This window comes from Temnothorax americanus, unplaced genomic scaffold (assembly GCF_048541705.1).
Source record: "Temnothorax americanus isolate GAGA-0224 unplaced genomic scaffold, ASM4854170v1 Scaffold60, whole genome shotgun sequence".
Lineage (NCBI taxonomy): Eukaryota > Metazoa > Arthropoda > Insecta > Hymenoptera > Formicidae > Temnothorax > Temnothorax americanus.
The window spans coordinates 164,524-183,949 of NW_027509752.1; the positions used below are offsets into that span (position 1 = coordinate 164,524).

General features: G+C 33.5%; 1 protein-coding gene and 1 pseudogene across 5 annotated transcripts in view; one reads left to right on the plus strand and one right to left on the minus strand.

Moving 5' to 3' along the window:
* Pkc53e (Protein C kinase 53E) overlaps positions 1-19,426 on the plus strand; it is a 76,239-nt gene that overhangs the window by 30,939 nt on the left and 25,874 nt on the right. For 2 of the 4 annotated variants that reach the window (XM_077420805.1, XM_077420806.1), the window contains exons 2-3: positions 9,726-9,757; positions 9,854-9,936. In XM_077420805.1, the coding sequence (XP_077276931.1) occupies positions 9,726-9,757; positions 9,854-9,936 (115 nt within the window). Of the gene's footprint in view, positions 1-9,725; positions 9,758-9,853; positions 9,937-18,593; positions 18,706-19,426 lie in introns of those variants that run through there. The other 2 variants (XM_077420804.1, XM_077420807.1) reach the window with 2 other exon arrangements.
* Positions 1,492-3,029, minus strand: LOC143905393 (uncharacterized; annotated as a pseudogene). The gene is made up of 4 exons (XR_013259180.1): positions 2,945-3,029; positions 2,436-2,770; positions 2,143-2,320; positions 1,492-2,067 (listed from the first exon to the last, which is right to left on the minus strand). The product of XR_013259180.1 is annotated as an uncharacterized LOC143905393 (transcript).

Below are 19,426 nucleotides of genomic sequence, written 5' to 3' on the forward strand. Positions count from 1 at the left end.
ATAGGAAACAGTGACGGAGGAATTTTTAACGATTGCAATATAGGCACAAATTTAAATAATAATATGTTAAATTTACCAAATGAACAAATAAATCTTCCTAATAGCAATCTGAAAACATACACGTACTTTGTGGCTGATGATGCTTTTAAACTGTCTAAGAGAATTATGAAGCCTTATTCCAGCAAAAATTTGATGTACAAACAGAGGATTTTTAATTATCGACTTTCAAGAGCACGGAGGAAAGTTGAAAGTGCTTTTGGAATTTTTTCCAATAAGTGGAGAATATTCCACACAGCGATTAGTATGTTACCAGAAACTGCAGATTTAATTGTAACAGCTTCTGTGTGTCTCCATAATTATGTATTGAAAGAAGAACAACAAAATGGACATAAGATGTACAGTCAAGAACCAAGTTTCAAAGATAATACTAACGAGGTACAAATAAAAATAAAAATAATTATTTAATTTTTGAATTTTAATATTTTTTGATGTTTTTTCAGAGTTCTCCTTGGATCAATATACCAATAAGTAATTTTGAAGAAGATAATGACGTAAGATATGCCGAAAATCAAAGGAATACTTTGAGTAATTATTTTATCTCTGAAGCTGGAAAAGTGGAATGGCACATGATTATGTTCAAAGAGGTGTATATGCAGAAGAAATAATTATACATGTCTGTATGTGTGTTGTGTGATGGGAGAGAGGAGAAGAGATGAGAGAGGAGAGAGAGAGAGAGAGAGGAAGGAGAGAGAGAGAGAGAGGAGGAGGAGAGAAGGAGAGAGAGATGGAGAGAGAGAGAGAGAGATAGAGAGAGAGAGAGAGAGAGAGACTGAGAAAGAGAGAGAGACATTATGTTTTGATATGTTAGATTATTTAACATATTTAAAAAATTATCTATTTGACATAAGTTTCTGTACTAAATAAAGAAAACAACAAATATGTAAAACTATTTTTATTTACAGTAGAATATATATATATATATATTTAAATTAGTATATATATATATATATATTATATGCTTTTTTCCCATGTACTTGTAATATATTATAATTAAAGAAAATTTTATAAGTAAATAATTGATATTTATTATGTATAACTTTTTTATGTATTATCGTAATATAATCTCTTTGTTAAAAATTATTAGTATAAAGGTTCTTATTAGGAATGTCTTGAGAAGAATATTGCATTTGCAATTTTTTTGGTGGATTCTGTGAAATAAAATTATTGCACACACACACACACAATTAATATATATAAATTTATTATATAATAAACTATACATGCGGTACAAATATATTCTATGATATTAAACGTTAGTTGTAACATTTTAAATAAGAAAACATATATTTCACAACCTTTTGTAGTCTTATGAAATTATTTAAATTATTAGTATCACAATATATACAAAATAAGACATACTTTTTGCAAGCTTAGGAACTTTGGTAAATAAAAAAATCACTTTCATGTTGTCTTTGGTAAATAAATCTTTTTAAAGCAAACTTATTACAGATAAAAAAAAGCAATCTACTTATAGCTATATTGTACTATATAAAATTTTTTTAAACAAAAAGAACTTTTCACATTTAAACAAAAAAATATATAAAATATTTTTAAACAAAGTATAAAATTTTTTTTTTAAACAAAAAGAACTTTTGAACAAAATAATTTACTTCTCTGATAATGGTGCAGTTAGAGCATCCATTACCATTTTTCTTCTTGTATCTTTCTCCTTTTCTGAAATATTACTAAATTGAATTTTAATAAATTCCATGAAAGCATCATCTGCTTTCGTTGTCGGAATTTTATCTTTTTTTCCATGTAATTATAAATTTTTGACTTATTTGAAATAATGTTTGTTCTAATTCCTTAGTTTCATTAATTTTTCTTTTCTTCTGTTTTGGTTCTTCATTTTCTTTATTAAAATTCTTCGTATTATAAATGTGCTCCTTGTCATTTTCATTTTCTTCTGTGTTCACACATTCTTCATTTGCAACACTTTGTGATTCATCACAACTGTTATTTTTTTCAAGTGTATGCGACTGTGATTTTGTGCAGTTTGTGTAGCTTCTGAAAATAAAACATTCGTGTGTTGGACAACAAATATATATATTTAAATAATGAATTCAATAAGTTACCCCCTACCTTCGTCTTTTAATTACATTATCCAAAAATTCTAATTGCTTAAAAAAAGGAAATCGGGAGGATTTAGCAGCACCACTGCCACTTCTTGATTCAATTTCCATCTTTTTTTTCTCTCTGTTATATTGCTCTCTCAATGATATGCATCTTTTTTGGCAATACGAAGGAGTATAAATGTCACCTAAATAAAAATAGAACATTTTAGTTAAGAATTATTATTATTTATTCACAATCATCACATTATTATTATTTTATTAATTACATAATTTATGGTACAATAAGTGAAATTTACTTACCACAGTTCGTTTGGATCATTATTTTTGATATTTCACCCCAAGCATTTTGTTTCATTGCGCTGTCCTTAAAATTGTTATTACTTTTATCATATAGAAATGGACGTTCTCTATACAGTTCTATCAAAAGCTCATCACCACTCTTTTCTTCAATAGTAATAATACTTTCAGGTTCACTACCATCATTCAGATCACAATCATTTACATGTATTTCAGATGAATCAACAGTATAATAATTTAAATGATCCGACATTTTTTTGCTCAAAGTAGCACTCAAAAATGTTTTCTAAAGAAATATAACAATACAATTATAAATCTTTTTACCGCAGCAGTGTACTCTGAAATAACAAAGAAAAATATTGGTTAACCTCAAATACTGTCATTATATTTTGACCATTCGGTACAGAAAAAGGCAAATAAATTTGTCTTTGTAAATAAAGTTTTTAAAGTAAAAAATAATTTATTTTATTTAGTATATTTATTTATAAATTATATATATATTATATACTTACATATTATGTATCAAAACGCAATTCCGCAAACGTATTACGAAGTACGACTCTACGTTTTTCTCTGCTTTAGTTCACGTCTACGTCTACCGACAGACGTAAGCGCTCACGTCTTCTTCTCTGCCATCAGAGTAAAATATATATCTTCGTAATCACCATGACAACACAATCGGCGTTTCTTTTACGCTTCACACGCTATAAAAAAAAGAAGAATCTCCATAAAAATTTAATCAATTTAATTCCGTAAAAGAAATTGCGTGTACTACGGGCGACAACGAAGGGATTATGGATATTCCGCGAGGCAATAAATGAGCGCGATATGAAAAGCGCCTGCTTTTGAGAAAGGCTCGCTTTATTGACGTCATTCAGCAGCGTCCTGGCCGATTTGATTTATCACATTTGCCGCGCGTCCAGTCGTTGCTCGATCAAACATTTTCGATTCGCAGTTCGTCCGCGTAATTAAAAGCTTCTAGTTGGACGTTGGGAACGGGCGATATTCTCCTGGCCGTTAATTGCATCCGTGTGTGCACGGGACGCTTGCATGCAGGCGCGGAATTGAGCAAATAACGAATGCGCGCGGTGATTCACAATTTACAGAACGTGCGAGTGCGGATCGGTGTGGATTTAATATAAATTTCTCGTCAAACGAAATATATCCGCGGCTGTTTCAATGTTGTATACGCACTTCGCGGATGACTTGCGGGTTAATTAACTCTGATTAGCAATGTAATTTTGTTACATCGCTAGGTCGAATTATAACGTTCGTGTAATGATGATGACAACGAGAGAAAACATCAACGAACTTTGATATGGCATATGTAGAGACTCTGTTTTATCTTTTATTTATTAAAACATTTAATTGGATAATTCTTTAGGGGAGAGTGGGCATAAAAGAGCCAGTATTTTTCAAAGTATGGAAAAAAGTATTTAATCTGGTGTTAATGAAATAAAACCGCTTTCTAATTTATGTACTTATTTATCTATAAGATCGATTTAACAAAAAAATAATATTTAGTCATTAACAGATTTTAATCACTTTTTTTAAAATAGAGAAAATTCGGCTCTTTCAACACAACATGACTTTGAAGAAGCCATCACTTGTTTTTACTAAATTATAAGTTAATAACACAAATAAAATCGAAATATGTTATCCTTTAACAAAAATTATCGGTAATTATGCATATTACCCCATCCGCCAATGACCTTGACGTTGACATATGTTGTCAAGGTCGCCCTCCTGAGTGACCTTAAGAAGTTTTTAGCCGACGGTCGTTATTCGTTAAAAAATTATTAACAAAAAAAGTTTCGAAAATATAGCAGCTATTTTGAGTATTGAAAGGCATAAACGACCAATATTACTTTTTTTTTTTTAGTAGAGAATAAATATCTCGTTTTGCGTGAAAGTTGCTGCTTTACCAAAACACGAACATTTAAAGCAGTACATTGTTGATAAATTGAAGTCTTTTTGTTAAAGCAGAGAATACTTTATTTTATGAAAAGTCGCTGCTTTACCCCCCAAAAAAATTACAGGACGAAATAATAGTATACATATATTATATAGGGCGGAATTTGTTAAAAAAAAAACATTTTTAACGAAAGAATTGATGCTTTCTTTCGTATTATGCGTAGAATGTATCCGCTGTAAAATTAATACACATAATAAACACTAATTAATTACGAGCACTGTCTAATTCATTATGTATATATATAAACAAGCTTGTAAAGCGCGCCACGAACCCATGTGACAAGTCGTCTCGCGTGGAAAGTATATGCGTGAACTATTTCGACATATATATTAGTCATTTATGCCTTCCAATATACTCACATATATTATTCAATATACAATTTGTCAACAATTTACTGCTTTAAATGTTACATTTTGGTAAAGCAACGACTTTCTCGCGAAATAAAGTATTCTCTGCTTTAACAAAAAGATTTCAATTTATCAATAATTTACTGCTTTAAATGTTGTGTTTTGGTAAAGCAGCGACTTTCTCGCGAAATAAAATATTCTCTGCTTTAACAAAAAGACTTCAATTTATCAACAATTTACTGCTTTAAATGTTGTGTTTTGGCGAAGCAGCGACTTTCTCGCGAAATAAAGTATTCACTGCATTAACAAAGAGACTAATTTATCAACAATTTACTGCTTTAAATGTTGTGTTTTGGTAAAGTAGCGACTTTCTCGCAAAATAAAGTATTCTCTGCTTTAAAAAAAACCGTATTAGTCGTTTATGCCTTCTAATACTCAAAATAACTGCTATATTTTTCAAACTTTTTTGTTAATAACTTTTTAACGAATAACGACCGCCGGCTAAAAACTTCTAAAGGTCACTCAGGAGGGAGTACAACATATGTCAAGGTCAAGGTCATTGACGAGTGAGGTCTTAATATGCAAAATTACCAAATTATCTTCTTAGAAAACTAAGAAATATCTGAAAGATAGAAAATATAACATTTCTTGTCAAAAACACTTAGTACAAAAAGAAATGAAAATTCCCCCTATTGCTAACGTGATCGAGTTATGAGCCCAGTCAGTTCAGATTACCAGTCTTCATTACTTACAGAATAATTTTTTGAACAGACACAGTAGTTATTGCCTTTTTTCTCAACACCGGCTCTTTCATAACGTTATGTGTCAAAATCACGAAATATTTGATAAACCAAAATAAACGAAAAAGTTGTAACTACGTTCTTAGTTAGATTGGTGTACATAGTTTTCGATTAAAAAAATACTTTTTCTAAAAACTAATTGCAAATAAATGCAAAAAACATGGAAATTTAATTTAAAAATTTACTTTTTGTCGTAATAATCTTATTTCACCTTTCACTATGGCAACGCCGTTTCGACGTTGACTGTCAAATTTCTATAATATGGATGACGTAGTTTCAGTGTTGCTATCAAATAAAAATAGTTTACCATTTTTGGTTATATTCAGTTAGTTGAAATATGAGATGGCGCTTTCAAAACATGACTTTTTGATACCCATTCTCCCCTATATAACGTCCACAGAAATAAACTGCTTTTTAATTCATCAAGGAATGTATGTATTATATATATCCCAAAATATTTTGTAGATTTTTTCAGATTTGTATACTTTGTATGTAAATTGCGTTTGAAATTGAAACGACTACATTGCAAATACAAATCTTTTATTTTTATATGCATAAATGTCTAAAAATAACACATTTGACTGAAAGCTTTTTTACATGTTGCCTTCATGTGTTAGATATCATCATTTAACGTATTTAATCGTATAAAATAACACACTTGAATTTGCAGTGTATTAATTAGTTGATGATGAGATTTTAATAACATTATTAATCAAGTCTTAATACGTAATATTTGACGTCGCTAGATACAGCCACGACGTACTTACTTGTCCAGTCAAATTAGACAAAAAAAAGGCTTTTGCTCGGAAGTGAAGCGGTATCAATGAAACCTTTTTAGGGTTGTTGGGGAGATGTAGAAGAGCTTATTTCTGAGTTGTCGGGTTAATCGGACCGATGGGTTTTTAAGGGGGGGAGGGGAAATGAAAAATTTTGTTATTTTGCAATAATACCGCGAATTTTGACCGTACATGATTTACTAACCTTTCATTTTGTAGCTCTTTTAAAGCCCTACAATTCATTTCCTGAACACCCTAACTTAAAATCAATATTTGTCGAGTTCTAGCCGGTGAAAGTGGGAAAAAATATATTTTGTCGCGGTTTTTTGCGTTTATCTCGTTTCCATTAATAGATAGAAATGTGCCGCCACTGACCAAGTTGTAGGGCTTAAAAAGACCTACAAAACGAGGGGTCAGTCGTTCAGATTCGTTAAAAATTGAGCCCAGGGAAGCCTCTGGAAGTCGCTCTTTTAACGCGTGGCCGATCGTCGCCGGCGCGGCGGCGGGCGGCGCGCCGCGCCGGCGCCGCCGCGATGACGATCGGCCATGCGACGGCGCGTGTCGAGTTGAGTGCGCTCGGGACTCGCTAGAACTCGACAAATATTGATTTTAAGTTAGGGTCTTCAGAAAATGAATTGTAGGGCTTTAAAAGAGCTACAAAATGAGGGGTTAGTAAATCATGTACGGTCAAAATTCGCCGAGTTATTGCGAAAAAACGAAATTTTTCATTCCCCTTCCCCCCTTTAAAAACCCATCGGTCCGATTAGCCTGACAACTCAGAAATAAGCTCTTCTACATCCCCCCAACAACCCTAAAAAGGTTTCATTGATACCGCTTCACTTCCGAGCTCAAATGTCTAATTTGACTGGACTAACATAGAACTTCCCAAGCGAGAAATTGAACTCGGAGAGACCAGGTGACTAGCGCGTCTGCTTGACACTGTAAATATTTACGCGCATTGTGTAGCGTGTGTCATAGGATTGTGCGTCGCTGTTGCAGAAAGTACGTACGGTATAACAGATTGTATACTGAAGTTGATATTGCGCGATATCCGCGGTAAACCGTACATTACTTATCTCGCGCGTACATGATGTTTATGTCCAAAAACCACGCGATTATAATAAAATATTGTTGCAACAAATACTAAGTAATAAAATGAAATTTTCGCAACGACTTACTTAAATCCAACTAAACGATAATATTTGTATGCGATCGTATAGTCACACCGAAATTTATTGTAATAAGTCGGTTGTGAAAGAATAGAAAATGAGAACTTAAGAATAAGAGAACGCCGAAAGTAAAACTTTGGAAAATCTAATCAAAAATGTTTTAGCGTTTATTTTGCGAAATTAATATTTGCATAAGTAGGTATTATTTTGCACCATATAAAATCTTATAAAGAAATCCTATATAGATTTTTGTACAATATTACTAATAGCCTTGGCACAAAAGATATCGAAGTCTTTTCAAACATAAAAATGATTTCAGAGGATGTAGTGACTACAAACCTTTTTCTTACCCTTGCTAATCATTTTTAATTATTATTTAATCCCAAAATAACTTGTTCTACTGTGTCCCGATAGATTAAAATTGCAATCAGTAATTATGTATATCGAAGACGCGCGAGCTAGATCGACGAAGAAAATGGAATTTCGATCAAACGTCGAAGTGATCAGGGAGGAATTAGGGGACGTAAATATAAGTGCCATTAAAATTCCGTTTCCCGCATGATGGGGTAACTATTTTCGAGATTCGCAGGAAGTTTGAGTCCCTGTGATTGGTGATTCTCAAGAAAGAACTGTCTTACTTTAGCACCGCCGAGAAACCATGAAACTTTAATTGAATTCGCCTACCTCAAAAGACGGAGAAAGAGTCTTTAGAACGATAAAATCGCCATTTCAAGAATCCTTTCGCCGAAGTTTTGCCACGAGAGTTAATCGCTGGCTGTCATCATCCATAGGGGCTTCGTCCTGCGCCGACGTAGATTAGGGAATCTTTCGTATAGGACGGAGAGAATTGCCATTCGTAGACTCTCGCGAACCTTTCCGCACCACTTATCTCTGCTTTATTGTCCATTCCAGACACTTCGACGCAGTGAATGCGCTATTAAATTTTAGAAGAGCTTAACTCTTAATAAACGTATTTATACGTGAAAGAATGCTTGGCGCTGATTTAACGAGCCCGATGGTAGCGACAGAAATGGATTACTTACATAACCGCACGATATGACTATTAATATATCGCAAAAGCTCGGTCGATTAAAATATTAAATTAATCGAAGGGTTCAACTGAAAAAGAAAAAGCTGAAAAGAGGCGTATAAAAACTGCAATGTATATTAATTACACAACGCTACCTTTTTCTCTTCGGATTTATTCAGGTTTATACATCAACAGATAATTTTTTATCAGAAATATATAAATTTTGTTCTTTAATGCTATAAAGTTTTAATTCCCTCTTTCGCTCTTTCTTTATCTCTTATAATTATCTTTTATCTCAAAATTTATTAAATTTACATTTTAAAAGGGTAAAATTTGTACAAATAACAATTATAATGTAAATAAATGGAAATGCCCTTTATATATGGCCGGGCTGGATATTTGTGCCTAATAATACTATTACAATAATATAATTACATTGATAATCAATTTAATAATACCGATGCTAATAAACATCTGATGTAGAATCATTACAAAAGAATAATTATAATATTTCTTTCACTCTGTTACTCTCTAGTGATATATTTAAATTATCTCTATAATCCACGCGGAAATGATGTCCGTGTCTACGTTATTGTACTTTCCGGAAAATGGGAGTTTCAGAATTGTCGCAGAATGCAAATATAATCTGTGACTAACTGGTACATACCACTCATAATCTCATTGCACGAGCGACGCTATAAGTATCGCGTTACGCATTAGCAACCGCGCTTAATTCAAGGTACTTGGGTGACGTTGAAATTATTTTGGCAAAACCGACGATCACGCGAACACCTCCTCGGGATATAAATCGCTCATGCAATTACCGTTCCACCGAGAATTTGCGGAACGAAAATTACATTGTGCTTTATGACTGTGCCAAAATTCGTTTCATAATCATGAGTGGTAGTATCCGTTTCACTTCAGTTTTTATTAGTACAGATTTGAGAGCCCACCACAAGTGTTTCTCTAATGGATTCTCTTATTATACGATAATTGACAATGTTACTCCTAAGATACTTTTAAAAATTGTCGACGAATATCTTAGTTTATTCATTTTATCAGAGATATCTCTACAAAATTTTCGGACATGTTTTTGGCTTACAGAAATATAGATTGTTTGTAGTTGCGCTCATGACACGCGAATGATTCTTTCATTTACACATCCGCTGACGAGTTTATCCCGTTTATTGTTGCAGGGGCTTCGGGAAACAGGGATATCAGTGCCAAGGTAAGAAGGTCAGACCGATCTCATCGGCTCTGCTATTTGCCCAAGGTACATCCTCGTGGAGGAAAACTAGAGGGACACATTTCGCTTGTGTTTCAGTCTGTAGTTTCGTCGTTCACAAGCGATGTCACGAATACGTGACTTTCACGTGTCCGGGGGCCGACAAAGGAGCCGACTCGGACGTGAGTACCGATATTATATTTAACGCCGAATATCTCTTCTCTCTTCACAACCTTAAATTCTTAATGCGCAGACTATCTCGCCTTTTCTTCCTTTTTCTTCCCCAGCCAAGGTTTCTTTCTCATGAGCTGTCGATGAATACGAGCTTCCGCGAATTTCCATGTAGATCTCACTTGAAACATACTTGCTATAAAAATCCTGCAGTCTTGATAGATTTGATAGATTTGATGAATGTAATAAGATGCGCCATACGGAATTTAATAACACCAATAATAAGTCATTTGTTAAATATGTTATAATTTTTCTGTTTTCTATTCCTTTTACTTTACTAACCGAGTTACTAACTTTGTTTTATGAAAAAAAATTTCTTTTATATGCGTATAATACTAACACATAAATGCGTTGAGTAAAGCGTCGAAAGTTTGTGGATAGGATCTTATCTTCTTTAGTAATATGAAAAAATCTTTTAATTATATTTCTTCTATTTTTATATCTTTCCGAAATTTTGTATGCTTATACCAGCACTGCCATTCAGTCTCTTAAATCACTTTTTGACAAATCTTTTTTTTTACAAGTCACTAAAATATCACTGTCGTCCCCAAAATGGCTCATTATAGTCATCTTTTTTTTCCTGAGCTGACATAACATTTGTAAAACACAAGTATTTTATTTGTATTTTTGTCATCTCGTCTGATAACAATTGCCGTTGCTCACTTGGTACTGCTCCGGGGTTTCAGAGTCTCAGCATTTGATTACTTAGAATTAGCACCGCTCATCGAATACACTATATCGCTATAACATCTATCATGTCGGAAATAAAAGTGCAAAGATAAAAACAATTGCTAAACATACAAAAAATGTTTGTTTGGCCTTTCCGCGACCAGCTCGGAGTTCACAGTCTGGACTGTCCATCAAGTACCTGCTCAAATCTTTTTGCTTTATCTAGATAATAATATTTAAACTTTTATTTTATTTAGTTGAGTTTTTATTTTATTACATATAATAAAATGTATTATTAATTAAATAAAATTACAAAGATGTATTACTTGTATTATATTGTTCAAACTTCAAACCCCTTTCCGTTTTTTCCTTATTATAAATTTTAAAATCACGCTATGAAAAGAATTTGTTACATTTTTGGCTATCCAAAGGTCTCTGGGAAAATGAGAGTAAATTTTTGTTGCTTAAATGGTCTTAATTACTCTAAAAATTTGATTAAAAATGTCACTTTTGATTACTATTTTAATGCCTAGAAGGTTACTTTTTGTCACTTTTCAAAAAGCAGTCACTGTTACACTTTTTCTGTCTGATGACTGAATGGCAGCGCTGCAATATTAATTCGTCTCCTTACACAAAAGCTGTTTAGATCAAGTTTTGTGTTACTCTTGCACTAACGATGGTCCGAGGACGGGTCAAAATGTCAGAAGTATAACAAAAGTCTTTTTATACCAAAAATAGGTCACCGAAAGTAGCTTGAGGGCTGGTCAAGCTGGCCAGGAGAGTCAAATAACTGTTTGACACGTCAGCTTTTAAAGCCTCCTGCCTCGAGTAGGCACATAGCTCATCATCGTGGCTCTTTGATTCTCAAAAAGTTGAGGGTGTTTTGTAAAAAAAAGGAAAATGTTCACCGATACATCAGATATTAATATGTCATTTTAATAAAAGGACGTCACTAAAGATTCTTGGTCTGTGATAGATGATGATGTAAGATATTTCCTGCGTAAAATGTCGTAAGTCAAATTAGTGTTTCTTTTAAATAATTAAAAAAAAATCAAAATCACATAACGACGTTTTATAATACCGATATCTTTATGAAATCTGTTACAATCTAGGTGTGGAAGTCGTTTATCATCATTTTCGAGTGTCATGAGAAATATGGCTGAAACGAGATTATTTGGTTATACGTGCTGCCGTTGATGTTAAAAACTTGTAATTGATAAAATTAATACTGATTCTCCTTGAAGTGGATTTAATATGAAACTTTTCATGGCGAAATTATGATAGGATAATAAATTATAATAATATAATTTGTGTGAAAAAGTAGAAATGATAAATCTTCGTTAAGAATGCTACGTTTATAAAGAAAATATAGCGGATAATAAAACCGAAATGTTTTCTTCATATATTCTCTTTGTTTCTCTCATTGTCTATTGCTTTTCTTGATTCTTTACTTAGAATCAAAATTCCTATTTATAACAAAAAAGTTTATTAATTGAAAAAAGTAGTTAAAGTCAGCGGAATTCAGATTCTTTTTATATATTGTAGCAACCCTTGAACTACATTCGAGCGCGCGACAGTAATAAAATAAAGGAAAAAAGGAATGCGTGTGTACATGACGGTGGAATTTTCATTACATTAGTTCGAACCGCAAAAGAGAGTCAAGTTCCGTGTGTGAACGTGGGAGAATGAGGTATACGTGACGGCGTTTTACAAGCGTAGCGTTCAACTGAGCGTGCACTAATTGGCTGCTGCTGCACGGCTGCTGCTAAACGCGTGTGAAACGTCGTCCGCTGTCCCATCGTCGTAAGGTGCTAAAGGGTTGGGGAAGAGCGGCAGCACATATAATCAATATCGAGGTCATTTTCGAAGGCTGCGATAAATCGCGTGCCGCCGTCACCTTGTAAATGGATAATAATAACGTATACGTAGCGCGCGTCAGTAATTCGTTCGGTCAATCTGCCCATAAGAAGATAGCCTTTACTTAACCTGACACGCATTAGCAGAAGCGGATTAATTAGGCTGCAAATACCTACACTTAGTAGCACCTTTTGGAAATTGCACACATTCGCATCGTCATTTGCAAGAAGTCTAGAGAAATTTTGCCTTGTTACAGATGATAGCATAATTATTTATTTATTAAAACTTATTAATGAAAGCGCGATAAGAGAATTGATTGGTCTATAAAATTATGAAGACAACCCGTCCTCGGAATTATGATAATTCGTATATATTTGACAAGTCGCACAGAAATATAAAATTATTTTATTGAGATATAGTATATTTTTGTTGATGCCAATATGGGGTACAACAAAAAGTTATGAATTTAACAATTCTAAGAACGCATGTTTTTAATTAGATGATTTACTGCAGACAAATTTTTTTTTGTTACATTTTATTTACTTTTGTTTGCCATGTTTGAATTAAGTTAATACACAGAAAGAACAGAGATATAAAAATATTTTGTTGGGCCATTAAAATAATTATGTAGAACACTCAAACTGATTGCTAAAATGTCAAAATTTTTTACAGCATTATCATCATTCTTCAGCGATCTATTATAATTATTTTGATGGTGCAACAAAATTATTTTTAGATCTGTATCTAGCTAAATTTTTAGATATTTCAGTAAAACCTTTTTTTCGTGTAGTGATTATTATTAAACATCTTAGCGTCTTTATTTGTTATAATAAAAAGAGAACGATTAAGCTTGTTACAACTTATTCCTCGGAATAAAAGTTCCAGCGTCAAAGGGATAAAAACTTCAAGGTACGGATATTATTGCGCTGTCCGGTGCGCTAACTCTGAATTTTTCCACCGTTGAGATACGGAAGACAATATTCCCGTGAGAATGCAATGAAATTTATCGCAAAACACCGGGCGGCCGTTGTATCTTTTTTATCTTTCGACTGACAGGACTTAGCGTCGCTTAAAAGGGCAACGAGTTACCGAGATCGGAACGCCGAGAGATAAGAGGATAATGAGATAAGAAGATCCTTGGCTGGGGTAAAAAGAAAGGAACGGGGAGAGAGAAACAACTATACCCGGGGGTTAAGAGCTGTATACGTTCTTCTTCCATATTTGTCTCGCACCGCGCTCACCGCCTATTGGCCTAAGCGTCCTTTTTGCGCTTCGTTTAACCACGCTTGTAACTATACGTCCGCGCAACGATTAATTTATCGAAGCGAACAATTACATCGGAGATATCGTTTCCGATGTAACTCGTTCGGGAGGGCAAAGCGTTTCCGGCTCGAAACAATTTCCCCTTTATGAAAACAAAGTTATTTCCTCTCTATATCGTTCAACAATAACTTAGAAATTTAATAAAACTTCCCCGGTGATAAAATTATATACTTTCCTGCTTTCAACGAGTAATGAATACGAGTAACGTGGGATATGTCGCATCCTCAGCTCAAGTTCAACCTTGACGCCTAGTTATTTTAGCTCTACAAAGTTTCAGCCAAAGTTTCAAGCGACACGATAATATTGATATTATAGGAAAAAAGTTCACTGTGTCTGTTAACATAGGGTTAAGTACATCCCACGTTTCTCTGCTACAGTCGAGAACGTCGACCCGGGACGATATCTGGGTATTGCGATGTTCACGCCAGACAATCGTAAAGTTTTTAAGGATGGTACAGAGGAAGACTTCGATATTCGAGCCGCGAACGTTTTCTCCTTGTCGCGCCGGGAATAAGTTTTTACTTATCTTTGGAAATTTCCGATGAACTAATCGAGAGTACCGGCTATCTCCCTTTGATTCTGGGCGCTGACTTCTTGTTCTACCTTCCTTTTATGCTTCTGCGCTTCAAAGGTAATCCTTTCCGCGCCTATTTATTCCGCGCGAATATATCGGCGATCATGGATTTCCCCGTATATAAGGCGCATAATGCATTTTCATTGTTGGACACAGACTGCGACAGAGAAGAAAAAGCTCGCGTATGTGAGCGAGCGTAGATAGCTTCGTTTTCTTTATCCTTCTTGTGTACGGAAAGTCGCGTAGTGTTAACATACGTCGGAATATAATTCGCGAGATATTCTTGCAATATATATCATCAGTGTCATTAAATAATTTGGTGCACTAATGCATTCGCGACATGTGATATTACCTTGCGAAAATCTATCTGGCACATATTTGAACTGAACCATTTATAAACCGAATTTTCATCCAGGAGAAAGAGATCTTAATTCTTTATGAGTTATCTTTATGATAGATAAGTTCAGGAATTTTTTAATAATACTTGGATGAAGCAATTTCGAAATTTTAACAATACCGAAAAGATTAATAAATTGATAAATTGTTTTGCCCCGTAAAAACATCTTGTGTAATATGACATTAAACTATCTGTAATTTTTATTTATTAAATGTCAACCATTTTCGCATTGTGAGATTACATGAAAAATATATCAGAGTTACATAGAAAATGAAGATATTTATCTCAATTATATGTAACTTCACGACTTATAATTTGTTTTTGGTCTGCTTATTACTTTTCTTAGAAAAGAAAATAAGAATAGGCGGTTTGTGAGCGTAGATTTTATTTAATTAGTAAATTTTATTTAATTAGGGCGGCATCTCTTTAAGTGATTATAATGCAAACGCGTCGTAGCTATCACGGTTGACGATTCACGGTTTCTCAGCTTCCGCTCTGCTTCCGCCGACTGAAAACGGACGACATCGCTCTTCGTTTGACGATGCTTTAGCTGGACAGCTGCGTGATTTCTAGCAAGGTGGTTACGGATAATGAGCTACCGTGGAACGCGGACTAATTGAGTTTACGGCTCGACCGGCGAAATTTCTCGCCTGGCGAAACGGAGGCACCCGTTTCCGCGATGACCAGAAGCACCGGAAGGCTTAATGCACCGGTTGCATACCGGATTCACGACAACCGCTAAACCCCACGAAACTTCCTGCAAGCTTGTTTCGATTTCCGCTACCCTACCCTCGAACGTTATCTAGGAAGCAGCGGCAGTAGCCGGCTTCGGGAACGCCGGCTGCGGCCTGCTATTTAATCCTATTTGGACTTAAGACCGCGCGGTTATGTAACTTTGTATCGTAACTTTGAAAAACATTATCGATAATTTGAATTAGGGGAGATTAGGGCTTAGTTGTTATACATTCACGTTGTTACATTTAATATATATTTCTAGTATAAAAGATATGATATACTATATATGAAGAATATGATATTGTCTCAAAAACGTTAGTAATTCAGTGATCATTTTTGGAATGCGTAATATATTTTTCAAGATAAGTAATATTTATCTCATTTTTTAAAAATAGAATAAATAAAATATATTATCTGTAATATTTCTAAATCTACCCGTTATATGTTGTAGGTTACTTTAATAATAACATATTCAATTTTCATTTATGTTAATTTCTTGAAAGATTTTTTTGTCAATTATATAATTTTAATTACAAAATATGGCAGAACGGGGCTAATTGCGACGGCTAATTGTAAGTCATTACAATTGCTTAGTTGCGAAGAAAAGTTCATATCATTTATATTTATTATATCTCATATTTCTAATCGATATACAGAAAATACAGATTATCATTTTTTTTTGTATAATTTTGTAAATTAATGTTTTTATTTTGTTAAAATAATGAAGAATTAAGAAATTGATTACATTTATTTTTATCATATATAATATTTATGATATGTATATAAATACATATTTCCATTATTTGAGAGATTAAAAAAACTTTTATTCAATCCATTAGAAGTATTCCTCACAGTTTTCTTGATTTTTTTTTATCTTTACGTGATCTATTTGGAAGAACTTACAACTTTTATAACTTAATCCATATAGAGTAGCTTGTTACAAAGGTTGTCTTCTAATATTTTTATTAATGTAAAATAAATAAATTATATTAATAAATATACAGCTTTTGATAAATCTCTGCATTATTTATCCGATTCGTAGATTAGCTAGAATTATCTATAAAACAAATATATATTAATGAAAAAAGTGTAACAACTAACTACGGTCTTCTCTACCGTCGGCCTCGCGAGCGTGACTGTTAACGTAAGAACGATAACTAACGGGAAGTCAAAGAAACATTAGAATCAAAAGCCATGCGATCCAAGCTTAGGTCTTTGAAAGCCTTATATTAGTTTCTGTATACATATATGTCTATATATATACATATAATTTTTCCAACGAACTGCGCGCCGATTATTTGTCGGACTTAAAACACAGTAATTGTTAGAATTAAAAACCCTTCCCTCCCCGGAATTAAATCGACTCGATTTAATTATCTAAAAACTGTAAAGAAATTTATTGCGAAAAATATTACCTCAGCCAGGGTTCGAACCTGGAACCTCCCTCATTCCGTGTAGGGCGTCGTACCAATTCGACCACCGAGGCATGTGGTAATATTTATCGCAATAACCGGTTAATAATAGTTTGAAACGTCTTTCTCAGGCGACGTGAATAAATAATAATAAGATAAAGCTTTCTACTACTAATATAAGGCTTTCAAAGACCTAAGCTTGGATCGCATGGCTTTTGATTCTAATGTTCGTTATACGATCCTATTTCTCTTATTATCAAAGAAACATGTTCAATCACCAAACTTTAAAGAGTTTGCAGACATGTTACGACGTTTCTAAAGTAACACTTCGTTTCCAGGCAAGAATAAACTAAATTAGAAAACTTCTTCTTATGGGAAAATTTTTAAAGCTGGAGGAAGTTTAACAGACTTCGAAAGACTCTCGGAAAGACTAATTTTTTCCATTTAAAATACGACGCTCCGTTTCACTAAAATTTATTTTAGCATAGTTACAATTTAAATCTTACAATTTTGAAGAACATTTTTTTAATTTTAAATCGGCTTAAACGTTTCTACAGCAACAGATGCATAAGCACTGAACTTAATCATTAAAAGTTAAACATTGAGTATTACGACAAAATGGATTCAAGGAATGCAATTATAGAAAATACATACATATGTATGGTTTTCGTCACGCGATTAATATTTTACTTACATTAAAAATTAACAAACTTACTTAACATTTCGACTGCTATGTCATAATGTCACCCATATTTTACGGATGACGCATGAATTTCTGCAACGGCTTCATCACTTATTTGTATATAAATGGTTTTATTTATACAGTTAAAAATGATTTTACTAAGTATTTAACATATTTAAACAACAATATAATTTAGGTATATTAAGACATTATAAAAACAATAAAGTATGAAAATAATATATTACATTTATCAAAAACAAAATTCATTTTTCAATTTTTCTTATATCTGTTTTAATCACAAAAAGATCTATTATTTTGATTTTTGAGTGTGTGACAGTTTCATTTATTTTATTTGAAATTATATTATTAAATATATAATAATATAAATATATACTACATATATCTTTATATTTATTTTTTTAAATAGTTTCCTTTGTAATCTGATTCTGCATATTTTATAAACAACGTATTCTTGACTTTAGGTCTCCCAGAGATCAATGCCGAAATCAGATTTGCAATCAAAGTGTTAACTAGTTTTGGTGAAAACTATTATAGATATTCAACCAAATAATTGATAAATAAGTGAAGAAAATTTTTTAAAATATACTGAGTTTTTCAAATAGATTCGAGGGATAAGTAAAAATTAATCTTTTCGGCAGTTAGACCAGTACGTGTTCAATCTTGCTCGAAGTAGCCATCCTAGGATTCAATAAGCCAATACGCCAAACAGAAATTTTTTATCGGGTATTATTTTTAATTTTACTAAATTAGATGATAGTTATTTGACTTCAAACCATCGCATTGCGCTTAAATTAATTGGGAAATCCAACGATCTATGGCCGATTTATTCCTGCCATTATCACTAAGTCTCTACGATCACAATTTCCTTCCTCCACGTCATCATCATCAAATCCGAGAGTCTGCGTGTGTGTGCACGGTGTAATGGTGTAATAACGCAGGACACGCGGACGAAGCATCAATTCAAGCAACACACCTACAACAGCCCCACCTTCTGTGACCACTGCGGTAGTCTTCTCTATGGTGTCATCCACCAGGGCATGAAGTGCCAAGGTATCATATGACAAGTGAAAAAGAAAACGAAACCAACGTAAAGTCAAACGATACGCACAACAGATTCAAACATGCACTCCACTCAGAGATACAATTCTCCCAGAGACACAGTCATCCAACGAGTATAAGAGCTCATGCACAATGAGAGGAACAAGGAACAAGGAATTAAACAGAGAGAATTTATAGTCGCATCTTATTTCAAAAGACCGTGTCTTGAAATAAGATGCGATTATGAATTTTCTCTATGTCTAATTCCTTGTTTCTTATTCCTCTCATTGTGCATGGGTCCTAACACGTACATACATATACACATACATATACGTATAAACATATATATATACATATACACGATGTACAGTACACTAGTAACACATTTTTCTTTTTCTTTCTGTTTTCTTGGCCCAGCGTGGTGTTGCTTTGTCTTCGTATTGTACTCCTGTATAGTGTTTCTTGGTCTATTTCTCTCTCTCTCTCTCTCTCTCTCTCTCTCTCTCTCTCTTCTCTGTAAATAATACTCGTTGTAAATATTGTACAGAAGTTCTACGCTGTATCTTCGCGCGCCGTGGCAGGTGGACGCTAGAAATCCGTTTAATCGCGTTAACAACGATCGCGGATGAACGCCGCAGCGGACGATTGACCTCCCCCCGTTCGCTCGCGTTCCAACGTATCTGATGCTAATGCGATTAGCGGCGCTTTTAATTATGTATACGGTATACATCCT